This window comes from Lytechinus variegatus, chromosome 3, assembly GCF_018143015.1.
Source record: "Lytechinus variegatus isolate NC3 chromosome 3, Lvar_3.0, whole genome shotgun sequence".
In the NCBI taxonomy this organism is placed as follows: domain Eukaryota; kingdom Metazoa; phylum Echinodermata; class Echinoidea; order Temnopleuroida; family Toxopneustidae; genus Lytechinus; species Lytechinus variegatus.
In genome coordinates, this window is record NC_054742.1 from 32335546 (window position 1) to 32361475 (window position 25930).

The window sequence follows — 25930 nt, forward strand, 5'->3', positions numbered from 1 at the left end:
CCCAGGCCCCCCCCCCCCCCCGGCCATAGGAACTCCCAAAATACCCCGGCCTAGATAGGGTTAAATAATAAAACCTCCATACAATACATTTCATTTTTCTTCAGTAACGAACTGAAATACTATAAGGAAAATTTAATGTCATGATAATACATTCCTCTAAATATCAACAGCATAAAAATTCATATCACCTTTTAAATTCTCCTCCATGAAGAGAAACTTCTATACAAAATGTAAGAAGGTCAAGTAACAGCCACAAGCCGAGGGATAAACCTTTCTTGTGGTACCCATATAAAAGCGAATAAAGACCGGATCACATGACAAAAATGGTAGATTTTGATGCAGTACAAAGCAAAGTGATGACAAAGATCCTGAAGGTTTAATTACATCTTGCAAAAAATTATTTGAAATGTCTTATTAAAATCATGACATACTCTTGTCTTCAAGATGGCACAGGTGTTTAACCAAGCATATAAAGTACACATGACCTACCGTGACATTCAGTTGACTGTTCAAGATGGATGGTATTGATAAAAATCCTTTAAACAAAAATTACACCATACAAAGTTGACAACTTTGAAGCATGTGATCCTAGATGGAAGTGCAGATAAATCTGAGGCTCAGATCTCAAACAGAAGAAAAAGTCAACTGGCAACAAGAAATCTTATTTTTCAAGAGTTATGTTAATACTAAATACCACACAGTAATGCCACTGATGAATCTTTGTTGTTACTGGCTTAATTCTACAGAGGACATGAATGCCAACTATCTCTTATTGACCCTGATGGTCTAATACCCTTCTCTAAATTATTTTTTTGTGTAATGTTTAGGAGCTATTATACATCATGTTGATGTAACCCACTTAGGCTTTGATTATATCATATCTCGGTCTGCATTTGTACCCTGCACTTTCATACATATGGATATGATTTTTTTTTAGGGAGAAAATGTACTTTCTAATGCAATGACACAAGGGAGCACATAATCAACAAAAGTAATACACTTCATTGCATACTCTTTAGAATAGCTTGAATCAGATCTCCATCAGATTAAGAAGCATACAAAGAAGCTTGTTGCCTATCATTTCTACGCAAAAGATGTGTGATTCTTTGAGTCCAGGGCTGAACTTGGAAAAAGAACAAACTTTGATCTTTTATTTTTAAATAAATTTTACAGTGAAAATAAAATTTAATAATTGGTTTATTTCAATTATGCTAAAAGTTCAGTGTTATATCATGCTGATCATAATATATACTATACAACATAAGAAACTAAATAATGTCAATGGAAGAAATATATGATATTCAGGTGAATTCCTGATATGGTTGTTATTCCTCTTATCGCCTGCTTGTGGATCCACCCTTTCGCTTTCCAGCAAACAAGTGTTTAGGCATCTTGGTTGGAATCTTGCGATCTGCTTCACCCTTCTTGGCGTTCATGTTCATCTTGCGTTGGGACACCTTGGATAGGGTACGCACCTTCTTACGCTTCTGTATGAGTGTGTGAGAGAAAGAGAGAGGGGTAAAGAGACAGAGAGTGAAAGATGAAAAGAGCCATGGTAGCAGTAACAAAGTAAAATAAAGAAAAGAAAAAGAAGGACAAAGAAAGTGAATAGAGAGAGAGTAAGAAATGGATAGGGTGAGAAAGAGAAAGGAGAGAGAAGTCATTAATCATTTCCATGTACGTATTGTATACAGTGTAGTCAACTTTAGTATTGATTTATTTCTCAATAAACTACACTATCCTCAGAAAATAAATCCAGTTATTATAATGCATCAATTGAGCATGTACAAAATGTGCACACTTTCCCCCATTAGTTGCATAGAATTATATAGTGTGCATGTGATGTAACAAATTAGTTTGCATTGCAAAAGACAAGTCAGAATACTTTGCAAAAACATAGACTTTAATCTTTTACTAAGAAGAAATTATAGAATGCTAACACTATTTAGCCAAATAAAAACTCCTTACATTAATTTCTCGGCCAAGCAAAATATCCACAAAAATATTAATCAACCAAATATAATAGTACTTCTTTACTTCAAAATGATTCTCTGATATGTCAATGAGAAACTGTTGATTCATACTATGGTAATAACATTTTTTTAAACATAGTTGAAAATAATTAAAATAAAGAATATGATTTTGTACCTCCACATCTCTGATTCCAGATTCATCCCTAGGTGTTCTCATGCTACTGGTTGCACGTCCAGTGGAATCTGTGCGGCGCTTCTTGACCAATGGGGCACGACTGCTACTCCTTCCACGATTCTGGCTAAAGTTATCCTGTGAATAAAACAAGTTTTATTACATCTTGGGCGCTTTCAGATGCCACTCGGGTGATCAGTAAAGAGTCAGTCACATATTATCGTCATTTGGGATAAAATTAAAAATAACAGGTGATCAGTAACATGTCATTCAGACATTATCACCTCTCACAAAAGGTAGCACACTCTATGATTCTCTTCAACAGAACTTGTGATGCATCACAATGCACACTGCGATTGATCATTCCGATGTTATCAATTGCATAAATATGGCCACAAGTGGTAACAGTTTTAGAGTAGTGATCAATTACTTCTGGGTCTTGTAACACAAAGGTTAATGATTGACCGTACGCTTGATTTTCACGATGGATTGTACATTGTAGTCAATGGAATCAATCGCAGAAAAATGTTCTACGATCATTGCTAAGTTTTGTGTTACGGGCCCCTGGTGTTAAAAAGATTATTCCGATGTGATCAGTGATGATTGCTAGTGCTTTCAATTGTGATTGGCAATAACATCTGGAAGGGAGAGGGGGCTCAAAGAATAAATATTCTCTTTTGGCTATGTAATGAAAGCTAACACAAACAAAGCATAAATAGGTTTCACAAGAATTTGGTTTGATCCAGAGGATTCAAAGTATTCACCAACCCCACAACCTATAGCCAGATTTATAGAGCAATGTCCCCCTCCCCAAAGGGCATTACAATTCCAGCACAAGAGTCTACACATCAAAATAAATTGCTTATCAATCAAGGAATTACGCTTAAAGTGCATCAATATTGATATTTTTTCCATGTGGATGTAAAAAGCCTACAAAAAAGAATAAATAGAATAATTCTCCTTACCCCTGCAATTTCCACACCCATCTCAGTCATCTCACTCTCAAACCGTTTTCTTTTAATCTGCAAAGGGGAAAAAAAATAGAGAAATCATTAAGAAAAAGAATATAGTTCACCAACAAAAGCTAAGTTAAAATGAATTATATATTGTGAAAGTTTTAAGAAGTTTCAGCTAATAGCCCTCTAAATCACAATGATCTAAAATACAAAAGGCTATGTAATTTGCAACAACAGCAGGACTGACTGTAACAAGACCTGTGAATGGAAAATCCTAGAAAACATCACAATAGAAAACCAGTTAAAAAGTCAAATGTTTCCACTATTACTCTCAAGGAATGAAAACTCCAATATCCTGGTTTAGAGTATCAATTATCTCAACAATTAAAGAAATCCCTGTTTAGGGTCTGCAAATCTGATCACCCCGACCCCGGCACCTGAAAGTAAGTATACATAAGGTTGCTTTGTTCCATGTGTGTTCTTACCCCTTCAGTCTTCCGAACAATAGAAGGATGTCTGATCCTCTTCTTCTCTCTTGATTCCATCTGCATCAGTATCTTCTTGTCACGGATCCTGAAATTCAAATAGTGGTATTATATCTCAAATGTCAATGAAAACTGTGAATGAAGATGAAAACCTCCCAATATCTTTTCCATAATCTACTGTTTACCTGAGTGGAAATTGAAATGACAATATTGTCATAGTGATTATGGATTGTGTCTCAAATAATTATGACCATTGTGATTGAATTAACCATTCAAGATTTTCTACCAAAATAATAGTGAGGTTAACCACAACAGATTAGAAAAGAACCTGCCTGTAATTCAAAAATCATATCCAATCTTTAAATAAAAAATAAGTCAGCTCTATATTTTTTACAGTCTTTCGTATCTTCATATTCATTGTATGAACAAAATTAAATGTAGAGCTCAATGATTTTACTCACTTCTTTGCAGTAATCCTGATTTCCTTCATCTCTTCATCCTCTGACTGTAATAGAAACAAGCAAACCAAACAATGATGATGATGACAAACAACAACAATAATGATAGGCATTAATAATCAACTCGGCTTTAGCTCAAGCAACCATTCCCAGTGCTGATTTCATTCTAGGTAATGAGTCTACCAATTTACCTTACGTGAATTAGTGATTTTGCCACTTTGGGTCTAGTTTCAATGTACAAGTGAACCTTATCTAATGAGTATCGTTTGTTGGAAAGGAGTGCCCATTGTATTTTAATGATAAAAATTCATAGACTCCAGCTGCCCATAAAGCTCTGTATTGCTTACATTAAAGTTACAATATCACTTTTTTGCATTTGTCAACCGAAAACATGCCTCAAATCAGTATGGTAAATGAATGGCAAAGCAAGATGAGACTCACCGATTCTTCATTGTCATAGACACCAGCAGCCTCTCTCATTGCCTCCTCCTCTTCAAGCTCAGCAAGCTTAGCATCAATATCAGGATCCACAAAGTCAGCAATGTTCTTACCCATCCAGAGCTCTGGGATGATATCAGTCTTCTCTTCTTCATTCTTAAGATCCCATTCTCTATGCAGCTCCAGGACAAAGTCATCTCCTAGTTCAAGCTCTTCATCTCTTAGAGAACGTTTCTTGCGTTCGGTCTCCATAGCATTCTTGCGGGCTACCACAGCAGCGGGAATGCAGGGCGGTCTTGCCTGTAGAGAGCAATGCAGATATATCAGCTATAAAATATACATACATAAAGGGAAATCTATATGTCAAACCCATTCAAGTGAACCCCCCCCCCAAAAAAAAAGAAAAGTAAAGGAAATTTACACTTGTACTTGACCCTAAAAAGACTAGGGGGCTGATTCAGCCCCCATCCTTGACATTTTTTGTGATACATCCACCACACAAATTTTTTTTAACGCACCTCTCAAGCAACTTTTTACTTTCAAGTCTCGTACAACTTTTGAGACCAAAATTGCGACCCCAGGTGAGTGGTTCTGAAATGACATAACATTTTGTAAGCACATGCAGACCAAAAATTGCTTGAAAAGGTGAATCTGTGTACAAATTCAATGCAAATAGTGTTTTTAGCCTAAATTCATAAATGTATCATTACTTTTCCTTTAACTGATTAAATGGTAAAAATGAAGTCCCCAACAATTTCCATTGAAAAAAAACAATAAAAAACAAGAAGTCAAAAACAAAGAAATACGTACAAAATTTAGAAAACAATAAAATACCAAAGAAAATAAATGTGATGTTGAATTTTTTTAAGGTACATTTGATCAGATTCCTATAATAATCTGTGAACCAAATATAAGCATTTTAGGGGCATTATTTAGTTAATTAGAGCAAAGTTTTGATTTTAGGCATACATTAGCATAATAAAGTTACTTGAGATTTTTTGCAGAATTTTATCATATAGTTTTGTAGATTATACCATGGGTAACGCAGGTGCCAATTTTCGTCAAAAATCACAATCAACGGCCGAGATCATATGGGGATAGGGCTGAATCATGACCCCCCCCCTTCTTAGGCATCGAAATAGCCCAGTCTATTTAGGATTAAACTTCTTCATTAATGAGAAATGAAATTATTTACTCTCAAGCAAGAGAAAGAAAGGGGCTAAGGGCAATTTAGCCATAGAATGGTCCAAAATAGAGGTCAGAAGGCTGCAAAATAACCCAATCACCCCTGTGCATTTGGAAAGAATCAAACCAAAATAACTATCCTGAACAAAAAAAAAATAATTTCTTCCTAAAGTACAGCTACCAGTATGTATGACTTAGATGGATGGTTGCAAACTGGTCTCACTAAAAGGAACAGGATTACCAATGTACCTTTTCATCTCTTGGAGTAGGCATCGCAATGTGGAGACGATTGAGGACATCATTGACCTTACGACCTTTCATCTTCATATCAACCCTTTGCAAAAGGAGTCTGTCACAGGCCTGCACAAAAATAAAGAAAAGTAAAAGGATGACTTCAATATGGTTACACAGGATTGCCAATGTCTTTTGATGACAAAACTTAATTACACTCTTGATTATTGACAACACTTGCTACACAGTAAACACTCTAATGGTGTCACTTTCCCTAAAAGCTGATGCTGGGCAGTTGCTAAGCCGGATATCATAACATAGTAAAAACATAATTAGCCGATCAAGACAAATATTTCAACCATTGAGTGTGACAGGTTGATATTACAGTTTAGATTTTGTTTGAAAGTCTTGATGATTAGGATTTTACCTCTGTTTTGACCTGCATGATACCATCCTCTGTGACTGTGCTTGTTTCTATTACATTAACTCCATCAGATTCTACTTTCTTGAAGAATTCCTGTGAGGAAAGGAGAATAAGAAAGACAAAGAAAGACAAGGAGACAGAAAGAGGGAGAGAAAGAGAGGGAGACAGACAGTGATAAATAGAGAGAAAGGGGCATAAAAGGGTATAACTTAAAATTCCTGCGACATTCCTTGTTATCTGCATTTGAATATTGTTACAATTGTATACTTAACAAAGATTTTTGCTTTGCAAATTGATTAACCAATACTAATAATTTTCTATTTCTTCCCCAATTTAATTGGGCACACTAAAATAAAATCCACTGGTGTACTTGAGTAATATCCATACAATAGTTTACCAACATAAAACAGCAGAAAGACTTCATCAAGACAGCAATTGTCAATATTTTCCCACTAAAATTATTGCTACCATGGCTAATCATGAGCAAAATACAGCACTGCAGTGAATAGAGAAGTTGCTCTATGAAGAGTATTGTCATAGCACATGTATGCAAAACGTATTTACTGTTTGCTATCTATGAACTCACCTTCTGATCATCCCTTAGATCTTTGATCTGGATTATATCTGTCTTGTTTGCTACAATAATGAGAGGTTTGTTGGCAAACAAGGGACGTATACTCTCAAATAATTCCACCTGAAGACAAGATAAACAATTCAACATAGACAAAGAGTAAGTTCATCTCTAAATTCATCTCTAAATCTACACCAATTGATTTCCACAAACTTTTCATCTTGCAAGCCATTCTCAAATGCAATACTGAAATATTTTGGATGCTAAATTTTAATAACATTTTCCAAAAAGTACCTTCTGAACTGAAGGTAACTCATCAATAAAATTAAGTTTCTATAACATCTACATCTACTACTTTTTTTTGTTCAGATCCATCTTGAGTTTACATCTCTCTCTCTCTCATTTTTATGTTTTGCACTTAACCATTCACATATTCGAAAGTCACATAGCCATATAGTCCAAGAGTGCAATCTGGTTTCCAAACATACAGGCGAGTACGAGAACCAAAATATACCTGTTCTTCAATTGAATGTCCACACTGTTCTGATACATCCATGACATAGAGAACAGCTGCCCTCAGATGTGCTAGTGCTGTGATAGCTTGCATCTCAATAGTGTTCCTATCCTCAAGGGAATGATCTAGGATACCAGGGGTATCAACCACCTGCCAACGAAGATACCGGTAGTCCATATGACCCACAAAGAGAGACTTGGTGGTGAAGGCATAAGGTTGGACCTCTACATCAGCTCTTGTCACCTGGCATGAGAAAAGTGAAACACCGTATAGGAAGATCATATTTTTCCTTTAAAAATATATTACTCATACTACACTAAAGAGAGGAATGAAGTGCAAACGTGGGGGCGTTGTGGTCTAATGGTTACGACTCACCTCTTTCAATCAGATGGATGTGGGTTTGAATCCCAACCATGGCGTGTTTTCCTTCAGCAAGAAATTTACCAACATTGTGCTGAACTCAACTCAGGTGAGGTGAATGGGTACCCGGTAGGATTTATTCCTTGAATGCTTTAGCGCCTATATGGCAGCTCAGCTACAGCCAGGGTTACAATATGATACCAAGTATCAAGCGCAGTAGTGTATATGCAATTATAGTAGCTGCGCTATATAAATGGAACATATTATGATTGAATAAATTTACTAATTTCTATGCAAGTTACATGTACCTTTGACCTGCTTAACAACAATTTAAATAACTCTTACAATCAAAACATACTATGCATAAATGTAATGTAAGTTTCAATCTATGTAATAGTAGATGTAGTAATCCAAGGTTGAATTGGGTTTTGTCTCCATGGACAAGGGTGTTGTGATTTACCTCACACTAGAAACAACTGCCCAATTACTTTCTTCTTCTGCAATGCATAAATATAATTTTCCACTATCACCCCCACCCCATAGTTATAAAGTACATATGAACACACCTTATTCATGAAGCTTGACTTGCCTACATTTGGAAAACCACAAAGTAGGAGGGTGCGTGTGTTTGGATCTATAGAGGGCAGCCTTGATAAATGCTGCCTGACCTGCTCCAGGTACTCCAGACTCTGTCCTTGTCTCTTCATGATGGTGCACATTCTTCCCATCCCAGCTCTTTTCAACTGCTTGCATCGGTACAAGGAATCACCATACTTCATCAATCTGCAATAATCTCTGGCAACACTGGAGAACAGCACATGGCAGTGTGAAACAAAATACAGTAGTGTGAATCATAAATTATTTTAAAAAGCAACAATAATCGCAAATTCAACAGGGCTAATAACAATTAGAAATATTCATTTAAGCTGACTACAACAAATCAGTCACATGTTTTGAAAAAATATCTTTATGATAGCATTCAGAGCAAAAATTCAGGCCTATAGATTTCAGAATAGATTTGTTCATTCCTATGGAAGAAAAAATAATGCATACAAACTGTTCCTTGTATTACTAGAAATCCATATGGTATTACTGAAATGTGATGATTGGCTTGAGATAGCACAGCAAATAATTTTGGCAAGATTTGGTCAACTCTATATCATTTCTCTTTTATCATTTCATAAGATATATCATATGATAGATTCTCAGTATGATAAGCTCTCCTTACCATTGTGTAAATTATCATATATAGCCATGATTTAGCAACTATTTTTGCATGGCCTTTTGGGTATAAATTTCCATAGGCCAAGATGCGAAAGTAAGGCATTCAAGTGCCATCTGCATTGTATGCTTGGACTGTGCTTCATGTCTGTGATAGATGTACAATCGAAACAGGTTACTAGGTTCAGTTACTTTGTATCCATTATACAGTGCATGCTCTCCATGAATTATACCTCATCTCAGTCAATATCAATTTCAATTTATTTGCTCATAAAAATCCATACAAAAACACTACATATACAAAGCATCATATCAACAAAATAGAAAAACATCAACAAATAGAAATAAACATTGGATTGAATATGAGAGGGACAGCGAGAAAGGAACAAGCCTTGTGATTAGCTGACCCTATAACATAATAATCGTACAAAGACTTCAATAACAAAGATAGAAAAAAAAATCACTAAACTACAACATAAAAAGGGGGGGTGCCTACAGTAATATGCCTAAATGAAATTTATACAAACAAACTATATCCAAGGTCTCGGTAACATACATAATCCACATAAAAGATTATAAATCTAAAACTTAAAGGACAAGTCCACCCCAACAAAAACTTGATTTGAATAAAAAGAGAAAAATTCAACAAGCATAACACTGAAAATTTCATCAAAATCGGATGTAAAATAAGAAAGTTATGGCATTTTAAAGTTTCGCTTACTTTCAACAAAATAGTTATATGAACGAGCCAGTTACATCCAAATGAGAGAGTTGATGACATCACTCACTCACTATTTCTTTTGTATTTTATTATGTGAAATATAAAATTTTTGGATTTTCACTTCTTTGTCATGTGAAATGAAGTTTCATTCCTCCCTGAACAAGTGGAATTCCATTATTTTAACATTTTGTGCTTCAGGCAAGGAGGTCCTAATCATCAAATTCGTAAAAATTGAAATATTGTACAATTCAAACAATAAAAAACAAAAGAAATAGTGAGTGAGTGACATCATCGACTCTCTCATTTGGATGTAACTGGCTAGTTCATATAACTATTTTGTTGAAAATAAGCGAAACTTTGAAATGTCATAACTTTCTTATTTTACATCTGATTTTGATGAAATTTTCAGCATTGTGCTTGTCTGATTTTTCTCTATTGATTCAAATCAACATTTTTCTGAGGTGGACTTGACCTTTAACAATTTGCAATAAATATACAGAATATCAAATTTACTACAATATTTAGTACATTACACATGTTTACTAGAAAGAATCAACATGAGTACTTACTTGTCAATGAGATGCAGGGCTGTATTAATCTGACCCAAGGCAAGCTTGTAATGATCTTTGTCATAGAGAACATTCATCAGATCAGCATAGAATGGATGGACATCCTGTGTGGGGTGGAGGTGGATGGATATTCATAATATGGACCTGTTTTCATTAGAGGTACAATTGATTCAATCATACTAAAATAAGGAAAGCTACAACACCATCACCATCATCATACATTTTAGTTCAAAGTGCTACATCTAAATATGACTATCACTACTGCATACTATGGCAATTCAACTTCCTTTTGTTTTATATATAGTAAATATATAAGATTTCAATAGACAAGTCCATATCAAATTAGAGCAACAGTGTATTTCATAACACTTAAATACATTTCTTCCACTCACTTCTAACTTGGGAAAATCCTGGATAATCTGTTGAAGTTTGTCATGGTAACTCTGCTGTGTAAACTTGATTTTTCTCATGTAAAATTGCCGTATCCTGCTGATCTTATAATGCTTGTGGACAACTGTTGGAGTCTTCCGTTGGGTCTTTGAGAGCACAATATCAATAAAGTCCTAAAATGCAAAAATAAAAATCATCAAAGATAAAAATGTTTAATAAACATTTTCTGATTTACATTTACCATGTGATTCAATGATATAAAATATACACATATTTCTATATCAAAATAGACTACAAATGTACTTTGTTCAGTCCTCAAGAGCTACAGTTAGTAATAAGAAAATAACTACAGTTTTAGATAGCAGAAATTGCATTATGTGAAAGTGTTACAGTGCAGTGGTTCAGACTCCATTTGATTTACCAATATAAAAACAATATAAAATTACAATGTAATATAATACATAACAAGTGGAGCACCTCTGGCAGTCTCACCTGCATCGCACGATTCAATATACATGTAGCAGCAGTGCTGACTTTGAAAACTACTTTAAAATAATTATTCACAAAAACACCATTCACATAATGATAAAATACTATACTACATTCATTGACAATTTGACCTTGATCATACTACCTAAGACTTGCCAGTGATACTTGATATCCCCTATATCCATAGGGACAGTGATTTTCCCCGATCGCGGAAAATGGACGGAATTCACGGAAAAGGCCTTTTGAAACGGAAAGTGGCATTTCAACGGAATATCACGGAAAACGTATTTTCCCTCAAAATACACAGAATAGCAACAAAAATTACTCCAAAATAACAACAAAATGAGAATATTAAATGGCCACAAAACCCCAGAAAACACGATCTCACTTCGCTACAATCATGACAATTCACACATCGTGATTGCTCTCGACATCAGCACACTCGATAGTACCCTGCGATCGTACCCGGCCGGCCGGGTTGAGCTTCACATCGCTTTAGATCACTCAACTGCACGGTCGTGTGTTGCTGCCCTCTACGTTTGAAGATGTAACAGCACGATATCGTGGTCTTAAAATCCAAGATGGCGGATTGGCGAAAGTCGTTGACTGATGATAACGATGTCCAAAAAACCAAAAAATTATCGATGAAATTTAATTTCACCGTAAAATAATGCTAATTATGTGAAAGGTGAGGATGTATGCACGCTAAATCAGTTTGAAAAATCATTAAATCATAAAAACCACGATAGCTCAGTGGAGGCGCGATAGCTCAGTCGGTAGAGCGGGGGATTCCTATTCCGGTGACCCGGGTTCGATTCCCACTTGGTGCGCTAGTGCCCTTTGGTAAGGCATTAATCCTCAGTACCAGGTCCTTCGGAGGGGACCTTAAGCCGTCGGTCCTCTGGTTGCTTGCTTACAAGCATTCATGCTTTCTTAGCAATCAGGTAAAAAATCACCACCACCTAAATACACCAGCATAGATCCGATTAGAACGGATTCTATTGTGTTGTTGGTACAGTAGCAGATACAAATTTTGGCCAGTGCGAGTGTATGCGCTTTGATTTTGCTATTCAATGTGTAAAGGGAATTGTCACTTTTTCTGTGTGTACAACGTCTACGGGGAAACAGAATTTCCGTTTTCTGACGTGCTGAAACGGAATTTGAGATTTTCTGAAACGGAAAAGGCCATTTTTTGAAACGGAAAATCACTGTCCCTATATCCACATTTTATAAACTATATCTATTAACTTTTAAAGTTATAACAATATAATAATTACCTCGAAAATGGCCAAAGCTCATTGACCTTAAATGATCTTTGACTTTGGTCATGTGACCTGAAACTCGCATGAGATGTTCAGTGATACTTGTTTTATGAACTAGATCCATACACTTTCAGAGTTATGATGATTATTCAAAAATTCCCCCTAACAGGGCCAAAGTTCACTGACCTTTGACCTAAGACATGTGACCTAAAACTTGCACAAGATGTTCAGTATTCAAATAATGAATGTTTATGAGTGCAATGGACAGAATACTTCATGAGGTCAAAGATGAAAGAGTTGAACGGATCATTCATTTCATCTATCACCGAATGTATTCTGTCCATTGCACGAATGAAGGAACATTCATTATTTGGTTTATATGACACTTAAAACTAGATTATTTTCATAGGAAATTTATCACTTTCGATGCAAAATATGGCCATGTAGTGCGAGCACGGTCTACTGATTGTCGAGTATGTCACGTACAATGCGTGCATGCAATGGACAAAATCGTATGGATCCTAAATTGCACGGTCGATGATGTCATTGTAAAATGGTCCGAATTATCGATATCAAACAACCAATCAAATTAAGGATCTATCTAAGTGTCACATAATGATTACTTTCATGTCCAAGTTTTATAAATCAGATCCATTAAATTTCAAAGTTATGATGGTAATTCAACAAATACACCCAACATGGCCAAAGTTCATTGACCTTTGACCTTGGTCGTGTGACCTGAAACTCGAACAGGATGTTCAGTGATACTTGATTACTCTTATGTCCAAGTTTTATGAGCTAGACCAATACACTTTCAGAGTTATGATGGATTCAACCAATTGATACCCCCAACATGGCCAAATTTCATTGACCTTAAATGACCTTTGACCTTGGTCATGTGACCTGAAACTCACACAGGATCTTCAGTGATACTTGATTACTCTTATGTCCAAGTTATATGAATCGGATCTATAAACATTTAAAGTTATGATGGTAATTCAACAAATACCCCCAACTTGGTCAAAGTTCATTGACCCTCAATGACCTTTGACTCTAATCATGTGACCTGAAACTCAGGCCGGATGTTCAGTAATACTTGATTAACCTTATGTCCAAGTTTCATGAACTAGGTCCATATACTTTCTAAGTTATGAGCGTCATTTAAAAAACTAAACCTTTGGTTAAGATTAATGTTGACGCCGCCGTCGGAAAAGCGGCGCCTATAGTCTCACTCTGCTATGCAGGTGAGGTGAGAAAAATTATGTTCTGTTTAGGTTTTCAGTCTTTTTTCGAAAAAGTTTTAATGCGAATAAAAACCCACAAAGCTACCTTTCTTCTATTTTCTCCCTTTTCTCCTCTTTTTTCCTTCTTTTTAGGACATTTGGGTGGGGGAGACCAACCCATCTGGTTATGCACTTGTTATAAAAATGGTAAAAGGTGTGATAAAGGCATATGTAGGGACAGTGATTTTCCGTTTCAAAAAATTGCCTTTTCCGTTTCAGAAAATCTCAAATTCCGTTTCAGCATGTCAGAAAACTGAAATTCCGTTTCCCCATAGACTTTGTACACACGGAAAAGTGAAAATTCCATTTACACATTGAATAGCAAAATCACAACACACTCGCACTGGTCAAAATTTGTATCTGCTACTGTACCAACAACACAATAGAATCTGTTCTAATCGGATCTATGCGGGTGCATACAATATTTTTCCTACCCCATTTAGCATGCATACATCCTCACCTTTCTCATTATTTGCATTATTTCACGGTGAAATGATATTTCAATAATTTTGGGGTTTTTTGGACATCGTTATCATCAGTCAACGGCTATTGCAAATCAGCCATCTTGGATTTTAAGACAACGATATCATGCTGTTACATCTTCAAACGTAGAGGGCAGCAACACACGACCGTGTAGTGAATATGTGTGCATGTGAAGCCCAACGTTCAACCCGGCCGGCCGGTACGGGTGCAGGGTACAATCGAGTGTGCTGATGTCGAGTGCAGTCACGATGTGTGAATTGCCATGATAGTAGCGAAGTGAGATCGTGTTTTCTGGGGTTTTGTGGCCATTTAATATTCTCATTTTGATGTGATTTTGGAGTAATTTTTGTTGCTATTCTGTGTATTTTGAGGGAAAATACGTTTTCCGTGATTTTCCGTTTGAAATGCCACTTTCCGTGAATTCCGTCCGTTTTCCGCAATCGCGGAAAATCACTGTCCCTACATATGATAACTTTTATTGGGAAATTATTATCAGGCAAATTTATCATAAAATCTTATTTTCTGTGTCATTACACCAATGGACGTAGTAGTAGTAATAAGTCGTAGAATTATAAGACAAGTTGATTTAGTGTCATCATGATTATTTTAAATTCCTAAGCAAAAACATGTAAGACAAAAGGTGGGATGCCTTTAGAAATGAGCTTCTTGGACACCAGATAAACAAACAAGATTAATGTGACTTCATCCAGGATATGCGTCTTATAGTGAAATAGAGTAAATCGTTTCTTTGTTGTTTGTAATCATGATGGGCCTACTTATCCCGCAGAGATTTACTTACTATATGATTAAATAGCTATGGAAAGCTTAAAAGTGCCAGCAAGATGAAAGGTAACACTAATCTCAGAACAAAAATATGATGATGAATTATTTTACTTCATGATTCAATCCTTTATTTTATTTCCGTTCAAACGTATTAATATAAATACGTATCAACGGATTAACATTATTAGTGATAAATTGGCAATTGCAAGAATTAAGAAGAAAATATTCCACAGCAGTATAAATTAGAGCATGCGGAAATGGAAATTAAAAAAATAATATTTTGATGAAGCTGGTCGTTGGATGCAGTAGCATACGCAGGATTTTTTAAAGGGAGTGGGATTTTCAAGCTGAATGAAATGTTAACAACCCCCCCAAAAAAGTTTTGGAAAGAGTTCCATATGCAACCCCCAACAAAAATAACAAAAGATTTGTTGAGACTTCCAGTTCGTTCACTTCAGATTTTTCTATCATTTTTTTAAAGTTTGCTTACCTTAGTTGGGACTCGAACTCACCTCGTTTTATCTGCAGTCAAGACCTTTTCCGCTATGCTAGCGAGAAGCGCTGATACCGGAAGGGGTATTTTAACAATTATCAGCCAATAGTTTGACTAGTCTTGACTCACAGACCCTTTACTGACTAAATAAACCGATGTCTATGGACAATTACACGCACTAGATCCTGCTCGAAATTAAGCCATATTTTGGTATGTATTTTCACTCCCCCATCATATATGTTCTATATTAGGGCTAGATATATTATTCTGAACCTTCTCCATGTTTTTATTTTCAAATTTAGTGGGGGGGGGTGCAAATGGTACTCGTACCAAAGTCTTCACCAACAATTGTTTCCTACCACAAAAAGAAGTCCTCAAAAAGAATGAAGGAGTGGGGGTTGAACTAGGCCCGTTTTGAAAGTCCATTTTTGATGCACGTGTACACGGCGTGTTTTTCGGTCGTGTACACGTGTACACGTTGTAAACACTGTGAGAGCGAGTTCTGTTTTCATGTCGACACGGACCCGCATCAATATGTCATAAAAAGGGGTCTATATAGCCTAAGTCACGGTTTTAAAGCTTACCTGAGAAGTTTGAAGTATCAATCCACAAAAATTGGTGCAAATTAAAAGTTTACTCGGCTTAGCAGCGCATTAAATTAATAAAGAATGCAAAAGAAAATCAGTGCAGGGCCCTACTCCTAGCTATCGCCGACGCTCGGTGGATGCGCATTTTGTATACTGTACCGTACATGCATGCACAGATCGCTGCAGAATAAGTGTAACTGAAGTTATCGATTAATTTTCATTATCATGTTGCCAATTTGAAGAGCGTTTGTTTGTAGGCTTGTGTGCGAGCGTATAACACGTAAGTTGTAGCGATGATCGCTATCGCAATTGGTGATTCTCAAATTGACTCTGAGTGTGATTGAGCAACGCTTTCGAGCTTTTGAGACCGGAGCAGACCCAAACGTGAGTCTCCAGAAAGAATGTGGATTAAATTGGCGATTTTGGAAGTGAACTCACTCTGGATTAATTGAAATATGTTGACATATTAGTAATTAAAACATGTGCAGTGTCTGAGAACTAAGATTTAATGTGAGGCTGTGAGCTTGTTTATGCAGATGCTACCGTGTACACGGTGATGGAATTTAGTACACGTGCACTGACTTGACCGTGCGTGTACACGTGTACACGTGTACCCGAAACGGGCCTAGGTTGTAACCCCCCCCCCCCACCCTGTGTACGCGACTGGTTGGATGATATATGAGTGGATTAATAAGAAATTTACATTTAATTTTTGTTTCATTTATTTATTTCAAATTCTCATTAAAAACATACAACCTATAATTCAAATTGAAAGAATACATGCATCGTATACAAAATACACAAAATGGAAATTATAAATAACGAGAGAAAAAAAAGAGAATATGAGGGAGCAAGCATGTAGGCCAAGGTCTTTCTAAGGCCAAATTCCTGAAACCATAACTTATAGAAGAGAGAGAGGGTACTGTAGGTGATAAGGTAATTTCTTCATATTTTTTCAGATCATAGGCGTCAATATGTTTTTTTCATTTTAACTTGTTTTAAGCGATTATAGGCTGATCGCTCCATTATTTTTTATCAACGAATATATTCATTTTATTCATGAGTATTCATGTATTTTTTAATTTGTTTATTTACCTATTTTTATCTACATGTATACAGTTTTCAATATAAAAAAAACCTTGTACAACACCAAGATGTCGATAATTTGGAAAAAAAAACCAAGAAAACAAAAGAAGATAAAGAAAACAAGAAAAAATAGAGACAAATGAAGAAAAGGAAAGAAAGAAAAAGGAGAAAAAAACATAGATGAAATAAAAAAAGAAAGGAAAAAAAAGCCAAAAAGAATGAAATAAAAAAGAAAATAAAAAAAGAGAATGAAAAAAAGAAAAGAAAACCGACCCAAAATATGAAAACAGTAGAGGATCAAAAGGACAAAACAAAAGAAGACGAATAAAGAAAATAAAAAAAGCAAAAACAAATAAATAAAAAGAAAAGGGGAAAAAAGAACAAACCAGAAAATAAAATTGAACAGAAAAAAAAAGAATGAGAGAAAATAAAAAAATAAAAATACATTTCTTTAACAAACTGGAAAGAGAAGTCACCGAAGGATCCATATGGTTCAGTAAGTGTCATAGCACAATGTGAAATCCGAACTTTAGTGTTCTAATAATTTATTTGGGCAAAAAGCATATAGAATCTACTACTCTATGAAAAGTTGTAATCCTTCGCACGCGAGATGAAATGAACCCAGGGTGCCGTATATATCAATACGGTACTTTGATTAAAAATTGGACAAACAAGTCTGAAATATACAACTTTCAAGTAATTAACCTTAAAGATAAATTCCAGTATTGGTAACGATCTCAAAATGACTTTTTACAGAATTTAACATAATGACCACCCAAATGTCTGGTAGTATGAATAAAAAATATGTGCCGAAAGATTCTGGAAGAAATTGTGTACTTGCTGAGAAATAAGCAAAATAAGCGCGGATTCAGTCACTTCCGTCGGGTCTTCAAGCTGCCCGAACGACTGATTTAGAGCACCGTGTAGAGCCGCTTGAGCTGAAGGTCAGTACTCTAGAGAAGAAAATCGAGGATCTTCACATCCTAATGCGTAAATCCGAGGTAGCTGAAAACAAGCTAGAAAGGTTCTCTAGAAGGAATAACATACGTATTGTTGGCCTGAAAGAGGAAAGTGATGAAAACCCTGTTGGAAAGGTATCAACCATGTTGTCGCAGCACTTCGGGATGCAGAATCCACGGATTGAGCGTGCCCACCGGGATGGGAATCCTAGCAAAGGAAAACCCAGACATATGCTCGTCAAGTTCCTATCCTACCAGGACAAACGGCATATCATGTCCCTAAAGCGCCAGAAGCTGAAAGATGCCCCTTTCTATATTGTGGATGACCTTACACGGCTGGACAGAGAGGAGAAAAATAAATGGAAGAAAGAGGTCGCTGGAGCATATCTTGCTGGGACGTTTCTTCATTTCTCGGCAGGAAAATGGCGTTTGCATGGAGGTGCCCTTGCTGATTTCTACAAAGCTGAAGTTACTGCCGGCGATGGTCAAGTACAGTCTCCTCCAACTTAAATTGTGACTCAGTTTGTCCTTGACTGTGAGCCCATTCTTCTTTCTTTTTTTCTTCTGCGAAGCTTGATCATTTCCTCTTCTTAGTTTATCAAGATACTTTTTTTACTGTGATACTGCTCTTAATCAGTGACTAGAGATACTTTACATCTGTCTTATTAAGTATTGTGCCTTTACATGTATGTTGATTAGAGAAAGTCGTTATTTACTTTTGGTTGTTTCTGGGCCCCAGAAGTAACCCATGCCTGCTTTATATCATTTTTTTTTACGACAAATCTCTGTGAGTTTGTTTTGTTTTGTTTTTGTCTTTTTTTGTTTCCTGTTTTTTGTTTTTTTTTTTTTTTTTTTAAAACCTGTTTAAGGTTGTCTATGTAATTATGACTATGCATCACATTTTTGTATACGTATCAATGTGCTGCTTGGTCGTGTGGGAAGGATGGCCTATGATATCTTGCCCCATCTGTTTTCCTTTTTCCCTTTTATTTGAGAGTGATTTGTTTTTACCCCAACGCTCCTCTGTTATATCCAGTTATTTGTTTTGTAACTGCAGATCTTTGTGCTGTTTTTTTGTTGTAGATTATGGAACAGATTAATGCTGCTCAAATGAGCTACGCTCAGTCTGATGATAACACTATTGCAGACCTAAATGTGAATGCTTTACAGTTTGAATATGTCTTAAATGATGAAGATGAAACTACAGTAACTGGTTCCGACTATTATACTGAAAAACTTTTTTTGGATCTTCTGGAAAACTGTTCTGCCAATGAGACAACCTTTTTGCACTTTAATGTGCGCAGTATGAATGCAAATTTTGACAGACTTTCTTTGTTTTTGGACAATTTTCAGGACAATTTCCCTGTAATCGGAATCACTGAAACATGGTTTTCTTGTAATCCAACTGCCTTATACAATCTTCCTAGTTATCAATTAGTCTTTAATAATCGACAAAGCAGAACTGGTGGTGGTGTAGCTATGTATATTCCCATGTCATTCGAGTGCCACACAAAAGCTGAATTGTGCGTCATGAATAATTCGTTAGAATCTATTTTTGTTGAGATTATTATTCCTGGAAAAAAAAATTTGCTAGTGGGAGTTGTCTATAGGCCACCTAATGGTGACGTATATGAATTTGTTGAAGAAATGTCTAAAACTCTTTCGAGTGCTTCATTTAATAGCAAAAATATTGTCATCATGGGTGATTTCAATATGAACTTATTTTGTTACGATAGTGATATCTCTGTTAGTCACTTTGTTGATACTTTAAGCACATTCTCCTTGATTCCATTGATTAACAGACCAACTAGAGTAGCAGAGAACTCGCAAACTTTAATCGACAATATTTTCACCAACTTGCACCCTATTCCCTCTGCTGGCATTATTGTAACTGATATTTCAGATCATTTCCCTATTTTTGCTAGAACATCTTTAGTATCAAGGAACTCTGGCGATGCACTCAGTAAAAAGCTAACACGCAATTTTACTCAACATAACATTTCACAATTTAAGAGAGAATTGGAAAAAGCTGAATGGAGTGAAGTCCTTAATGAAACAGATGTTGATAAGTCTTTCAATAAATTCATGGACATGTTTATGTTATGTTATGATAGATGTTTTCCTATAGTGCAGAAATGTAGACAAAAATATAATAAAATACCTCGAATGCCATGGGTTACAAAATCTTTACTAAGGTCAATAAATAAGAAAAATCGTTTGTTTTGTCGGTATAAAGCAAAGCAGACCACTGAATCTAAGTCAAAATATACCCAATACAAAAATGTACTGACCTCTGCTCTGCGCCAAGCAAAGAAAGACTACTATCATTCTCAACTGCAGTCTGCATGTAATGATGTTAAAGGAACATGGAAGGTTATTCGTAATGTTTTGAAATCTAATCCTAGACCACAAACTATTACAAAACTTGTCTGGAAAGATGATTGTATTGAAGATAAGAAACTGATGTGTGAAGCATTTAATGATTATTTTTCTAATATTGGTACTACTCTATCTAGCACTATACCTAATATCCAAGAAACCTTTGATAATTATTTGGACAGTCCAAATGAAAAAAACCTATTTTTTGTTCCTGTTGTCAATACTGAGGTTATAGATGTTGTAAGTGGCTTGAAAAGGAAGAGCCCAGGTTTCGATGGTATAACTAATGACTTGATAAAAGATGTAATTTCATTTGTAGTTATACCTCTCACTCACATTTTCAACTTGTCTTTAGTGCATGGAAGTGTTCCTGCAAAAATGAAAATAGCTAAAGTTGTGCCTATATATAAAAAAGGAAACCCTGTAGAAATGGGTAATTATAGACCCATTTCTCTACTCTCTGTATTCTCTAAAATCTTGGAAAAACTTGTATACATTAGATTGATTAAGTTTTTGAAGTCTTGTCAAGTTTTCTCAAGTTCCCAATTTGGTTTTCGTGAGAAGCACACAACTTCTCATGCCATTCTATGCCTGTTAGATAAAATATCTTCTGCACTAGATAAACATCTTCACACGATTGGAATATACTTGGATTATTCCAAAGCTTTTGATACAGTGAACCATGATATTATGTTGCACAAACTCTCCTATTATGGGGTAAGAGGGACTGCACTGGAATGGTTTAGAAGCTATCTTAATAACAGGCAACAATTTGTGCAGCTTAATGAAACATCTTCATCTATGCGACCCGTCACATGCGGAGTACCTCAAGGCTCCCTTCTGGGTCCCTTGCTTTTTATTTTATATGTAAATGATTTTCCTAAATCTTCAGAGATGTTTTCTTTTTTGTTGTTTGCAGATGACACAAGTGTTTTCTGTTCTCACAGAAACTTAGAAACTCTTTTAGGTGTTGTTAATAGAGAGCTTGGTGTGCTGACGAAATGGATTCACGCAAATAAACTGTCCCTTAATTTATTGAAAAAGAAATATATGTTATTCAGTAACAGTAAAACAGTTATGCCCGCTAATGTAGTCTTTGATCAGGTAAATATTGAAAAGGTATCATCTATTAAATTTCTAGGTCTTTACATTGATGATAAGTTGTCTTGGAAGGCGCATGCATCCCATTTATGTAAAGTACTCTCCAGAAATGTTGGTGTAATTAACAAGCTGAAGTTTATATTCCCTAGGAGTGTACTTCGCACATTGTACTCTTCCTTAATTTTGCCCTACCTAAATTACGGTGTGCTTGCCTGGGGAACCACAGCCAAATCTTACTTAGAAAAAATCCTGCTCATTCAGAAGAGAGCAGTGAGAATTATCTCGGCGGCTGATATGCGCGCTCACACTGATAAGCTTTTTTACGAAAACAAAATGCTGAAGGTCCAAGATATATATCGTCTATATCTCGGATGCCTCATGTATCAGTTGGAGAAAGGTGGTGTACCCATGGCTATAGCATCTATTTTTGTTAAGAATAACCAAATACACAAATACTCTACGAGGCAAGCTGCTTTATACCATGTATCATCAGTAAGAACTCAGCTCAGAATTAATTCACTTGCATATGCTGGACCAAAATATTGGAACTCTCTAGACAATTCTATCAGGCAGTGTGTCAGCTTATCTGTTTTTAAACATAAACTAAAATTTTGTATATTGTACACCTACATTGAAACGTGACATTTCGTGCTACATGTCATGCTGCACTATTGATATTATTTTCTTTTTCTTCTGTTTCTATATCCTACTACAAGTACATGGATTATTTATAGACTGTTTTTTTTCTTTTCTTGGATTTATATATGTAATGTAAATAATGTATAATTTTAGACTTATATATATAACCTCTGTAGGCCTAAACTCCTCTTCAACTCTTGATTTTGAGTGTCTAACTAAAAAAATCCTCATAGCGATATTTAAGTATTAATGCTAGATCTGTTATTTATTCATTTATACTTACTACAGACAACTGGATTAGTACCCCCCCCCCCGCCCCTGTTTTGTCGTGTGTACTTACCTTCCTCTACCCTACTCTAGTTAGTTGTTCTTTTTTATGTTATTACCATATATGTATATATACTTTTTTTTTCTTGCTTATCTGCTTTTTTTTCAATGCAGACGTTTAATTATATTGTATCATACATATTTTGTTGTTGTATCAAAGGTGATCTGTGCTTAACAAGCGTTGCTTCTATACAGACCACCTCTTTCCCATATTTTCGATATCTTTTTTAGCTCATTGTCCATAAGCTTTTATTCCTGTTGTGTTTTTTCTTTAACCTTATTGATATCGTACATGTATGCATTGTATTTTGGTCGTGGAAAGAAATAAATGAACTTGAACTTGAACTTTATTCCAGCAATAATGATACACTGTCCCACGTGTTCCTATCTGTGTTGGAGATCTTCAGTGTGAACATTTTTCAGCGTAGATTTCAAGATTTCACAAAGTTCAGTTTATGTAACTGTACCAAATCTAGATCCTTGATGATATACTGACATTTAAGCCTGGTTTTACAGACTTTCTCATGAAATCAGTGTTTACTGCAACTACTGGAATTTCTCTTTAAGTTAAAATTTTGGGTATATGTCACAGGAGTCACAATGGAATGGCTGAGCCTGAGGATGCTGAATTGAGCTCACACCTGCGGTACGATAACCCATCCAGTATGGTCAGTTCCTCCATGTCTGCGCACCCGCGTATCTGCGCGATTCTAGTAAGATACGCAACGAGCGCGAACTTTACACATGCAATACATCGACAGGTATTCTTTAAAAAATCTGACTCAAAATGGTGGAAAAATATTGAATTCAGGGCATTTCATGTGACAGCCTCAAAATGTAGCCTTTGTCATCAAAATCCCCGAATCGTGTGCAAAGTGAATGAGTGCGCAGACATGGAGTAGGCCTACCATTTTTTTTTCAATCTGAAAATGACTGCCTGAGGTTTTTGCCATTATATTATATTATAACCTTGTTCATTGAATGAGTGGTTTTTGCATTTTGCCAAGAAAATCATATAGGCCCTATTTCTTTTCAAATTTTTAATGAGATATTTGGCACACTAACTCATCATGATGTAAGGAACATTATCAATTGAAAGATTTTGTGAAATAGAAAGAAATTCATGTTAAATCTTAACTCAAATTGTTAGGTGCGCAGACTTGGGGCCCACCATCATATAGACCAAAAGCTTCGGTCTGTGTTATGTTGGTTGTTCAGCTGAACTTCGTTGGCTTCACTCACCAAATACATAGACCGAAGTTTAACCGTCGTCTGTACGGGGGCTCAATGGCCACGGCTAATTTCTTGTTTTTCTCCTCAATACCGTGATATTTTACACAAGCAGTGCATTCATATGCACCTTTAGGTGATAATGTTTAAGTAACGACAGTTTCTTACCCTAAATTCCCGCTTTGAAACTGGCATTCAGAGGATTGTCTCTAAAAGTTGACACTTGCGACTCGAGTGGGCAGCCATCTTGGTAATGAATTATTCATGAAAAAGTGGACGACGAAAGTTAGACTCCGCCCCATGACCTTTACGTCACACATATAGCTTCACCCATGGGTTCATATCGTCTCGCGAGTGAAGGATTATCAGTCATACGCAAGCGACACACCACTACACTTCGAAAATACAGTGGGCTTTTGCCCACATAAAATATTATGTATAAATAAATATTCCACATCCTGCTATGACACTTACCGAATCATTTAGATCCTTCCGTGACTTCTCCTTGAAGTTTCTTTCTAAAAATATGTATATTTTCTTGATCTTTAGTGAAGATTTTACGGAGATAGAAATCAGTCAGCGTTGATATCAATTTTCTCCTGAAGAGGGCGCGCGATTTATATTCATATCAAAGACACGACAAGGGAAAGAATAGGCACCTACACTATTTTACACGCATATCGACGCAAGGCATTACGCAAAGTCCGTGAAGTGTCCAATCTTTTCATTGTATAGACTTTGGTATACCGTATATACGTATTATTGACGTTCGTCAAAGCTTGTACTGCTGGTTTCTTTCCAGGCACGTATATTATTTTCATTTTTTTTTTATCAGTCATCTTTTTAAATTAATGCAAATGAGTGTTATCATCACCAATAATAATCATTAATTATGTTTTTTGAAGGCATTTCATGAATTGGTGCCCATAATTAGTAAATTAATCATGAGGATTGCGCATTCAAAGAATTTAGATACAGTTATAAAATTACCGAGGAGCTGAATCAAGGTTGTGAAATTATTAGCGCCACCAACGGGCTTCCTTGTATTTCCGTGGAAGAGACAAGCGAAGTCACTTTCGAGGCCGAGGTAAGCAAAATGTGCTTTTTTTATCGGATTATTATTTTATTATTATTTTTATATTCAACAAACTCTTGCTACTTACCGGCAAGAGCCCCGGTGCGTAGCGAGAAGGAGCTTCGGCAAATATTACTTCAGCAATGAAGCGATGTTTGCCGACTACTTCGAAATCCAGGGTCAAACACGGTCTATTGTACGAGGTTAGTACATACTAACCTCGTACAATGTGTGAGTGATATAGCTTGGCGAGCGCACGAGGAAACGTTGAAAAGGAAAAGAATATTAATATTCATAAGCCTGACGTAAAAGAGATGATCTGATTGGCCAACGGTTTCGAGAAGCAGTTGACCCGGAAGTTCATCCCACCTCATATGTTTGTGTACAATATCGACTTCGGAGGAACGAGTGAATTGGGAGCTACACGACAGCCGAGGAAAGTCACTGTTTTTGTTCCTTTCGAATTGATGTTTTACCACTTTAATGCCAATTAATGCCAAGAGGAATTAACAAGCTGCATTTTGGTAAGTTTCTTTTTATATATCGTTGTGAAATAAAGAAATAAAGCGATGAGCCCCGCCGGGGGGATTTTGCGTTGTACCTCCCCTAATGGCGGGGACACGCTAGCGAGCCGTCTGTGGACGAGGAGAAATTAAAAAATGTTAAAAAACTCCTCGAAACAGACGGCTGCCAGCTGTCTAACCATCATACAACCCATCCATTATCGGGGACAGTCTGGCGGGACCCTTTCCCCGTGTTCGGCAAATTGATTCCGGTGCGGACGGTATTCGCTTACGGCTCTTTTTTAAGTTTAACTTACGTTTAACGCATGTAATTTCATTCATGCAATTACATTCAAAATGGAAAAAAAGTTAATATATGTCACATACCTTGGATGTTGGCACAACCGTAATCTTCTTGAAGTTGTAAAGAGCCATGTTCTACTTGTTCTTCTAGTTCGACTTGCAACCTTGGCCCTCTCGCAATAATCGTGCAACACAGAAAATATATGCAACTAGCTCGCATGCGCTACATGCGCATGACATGACATACCGGTACCGGTAGTGCATATATGCGCTGGCAGGC

The 25930-nt window shown here is 36.1% G+C and overlaps 1 protein-coding gene across 1 annotated transcript; it reads right to left on the bottom strand.

Annotated features, from left to right (window-relative positions):
* Positions 1 to 345: 345 nt before the first annotated feature.
* LOC121410790 (nucleolar GTP-binding protein 1-like) lies at positions 346 to 25867 on the bottom strand. Its single transcript, XM_041603103.1, has 14 exons — positions 25735 to 25867; positions 10671 to 10841; positions 10279 to 10382; positions 8334 to 8571; positions 7408 to 7650; positions 6909 to 7016; positions 6326 to 6415; positions 5917 to 6027; positions 4486 to 4782; positions 4048 to 4091; positions 3587 to 3674; positions 3111 to 3167; positions 2149 to 2283; positions 346 to 1487 (listed from the first exon to the last, which is right to left on the bottom strand). The coding sequence occupies exons 1-14, from the start codon at positions 25780 to 25782 to the stop codon at positions 1335 to 1337; spliced, it is 1887 nt and encodes a 628-aa protein (XP_041459037.1). The 5' UTR covers positions 25783 to 25867; the 3' UTR covers positions 346 to 1334.
* Positions 25868 to 25930: the final 63 nt, after the last annotated feature.

Coding starts and splice junctions, on each gene's coding strand:
- LOC121410790 (XM_041603103.1), bottom strand. CDS start 25,782: ATGGCTCTTTACAACTTCAAGAAGATTACGGTTGTGCCAACATCCAAG. Junction 6,416..6,908: donor ATCTAAGGGATGATCAGAAG/GTGAGTTCATAG, acceptor CTTTCCTCACAG/GAATTCTTCAAGAAAGTAGA. Junction 4,783..5,916: donor CTACTCCAAGAGATGAAAAG/GTACATTGGTAA, acceptor TGCTCTCTACAG/GCAAGACCGCCCTGCATTCC.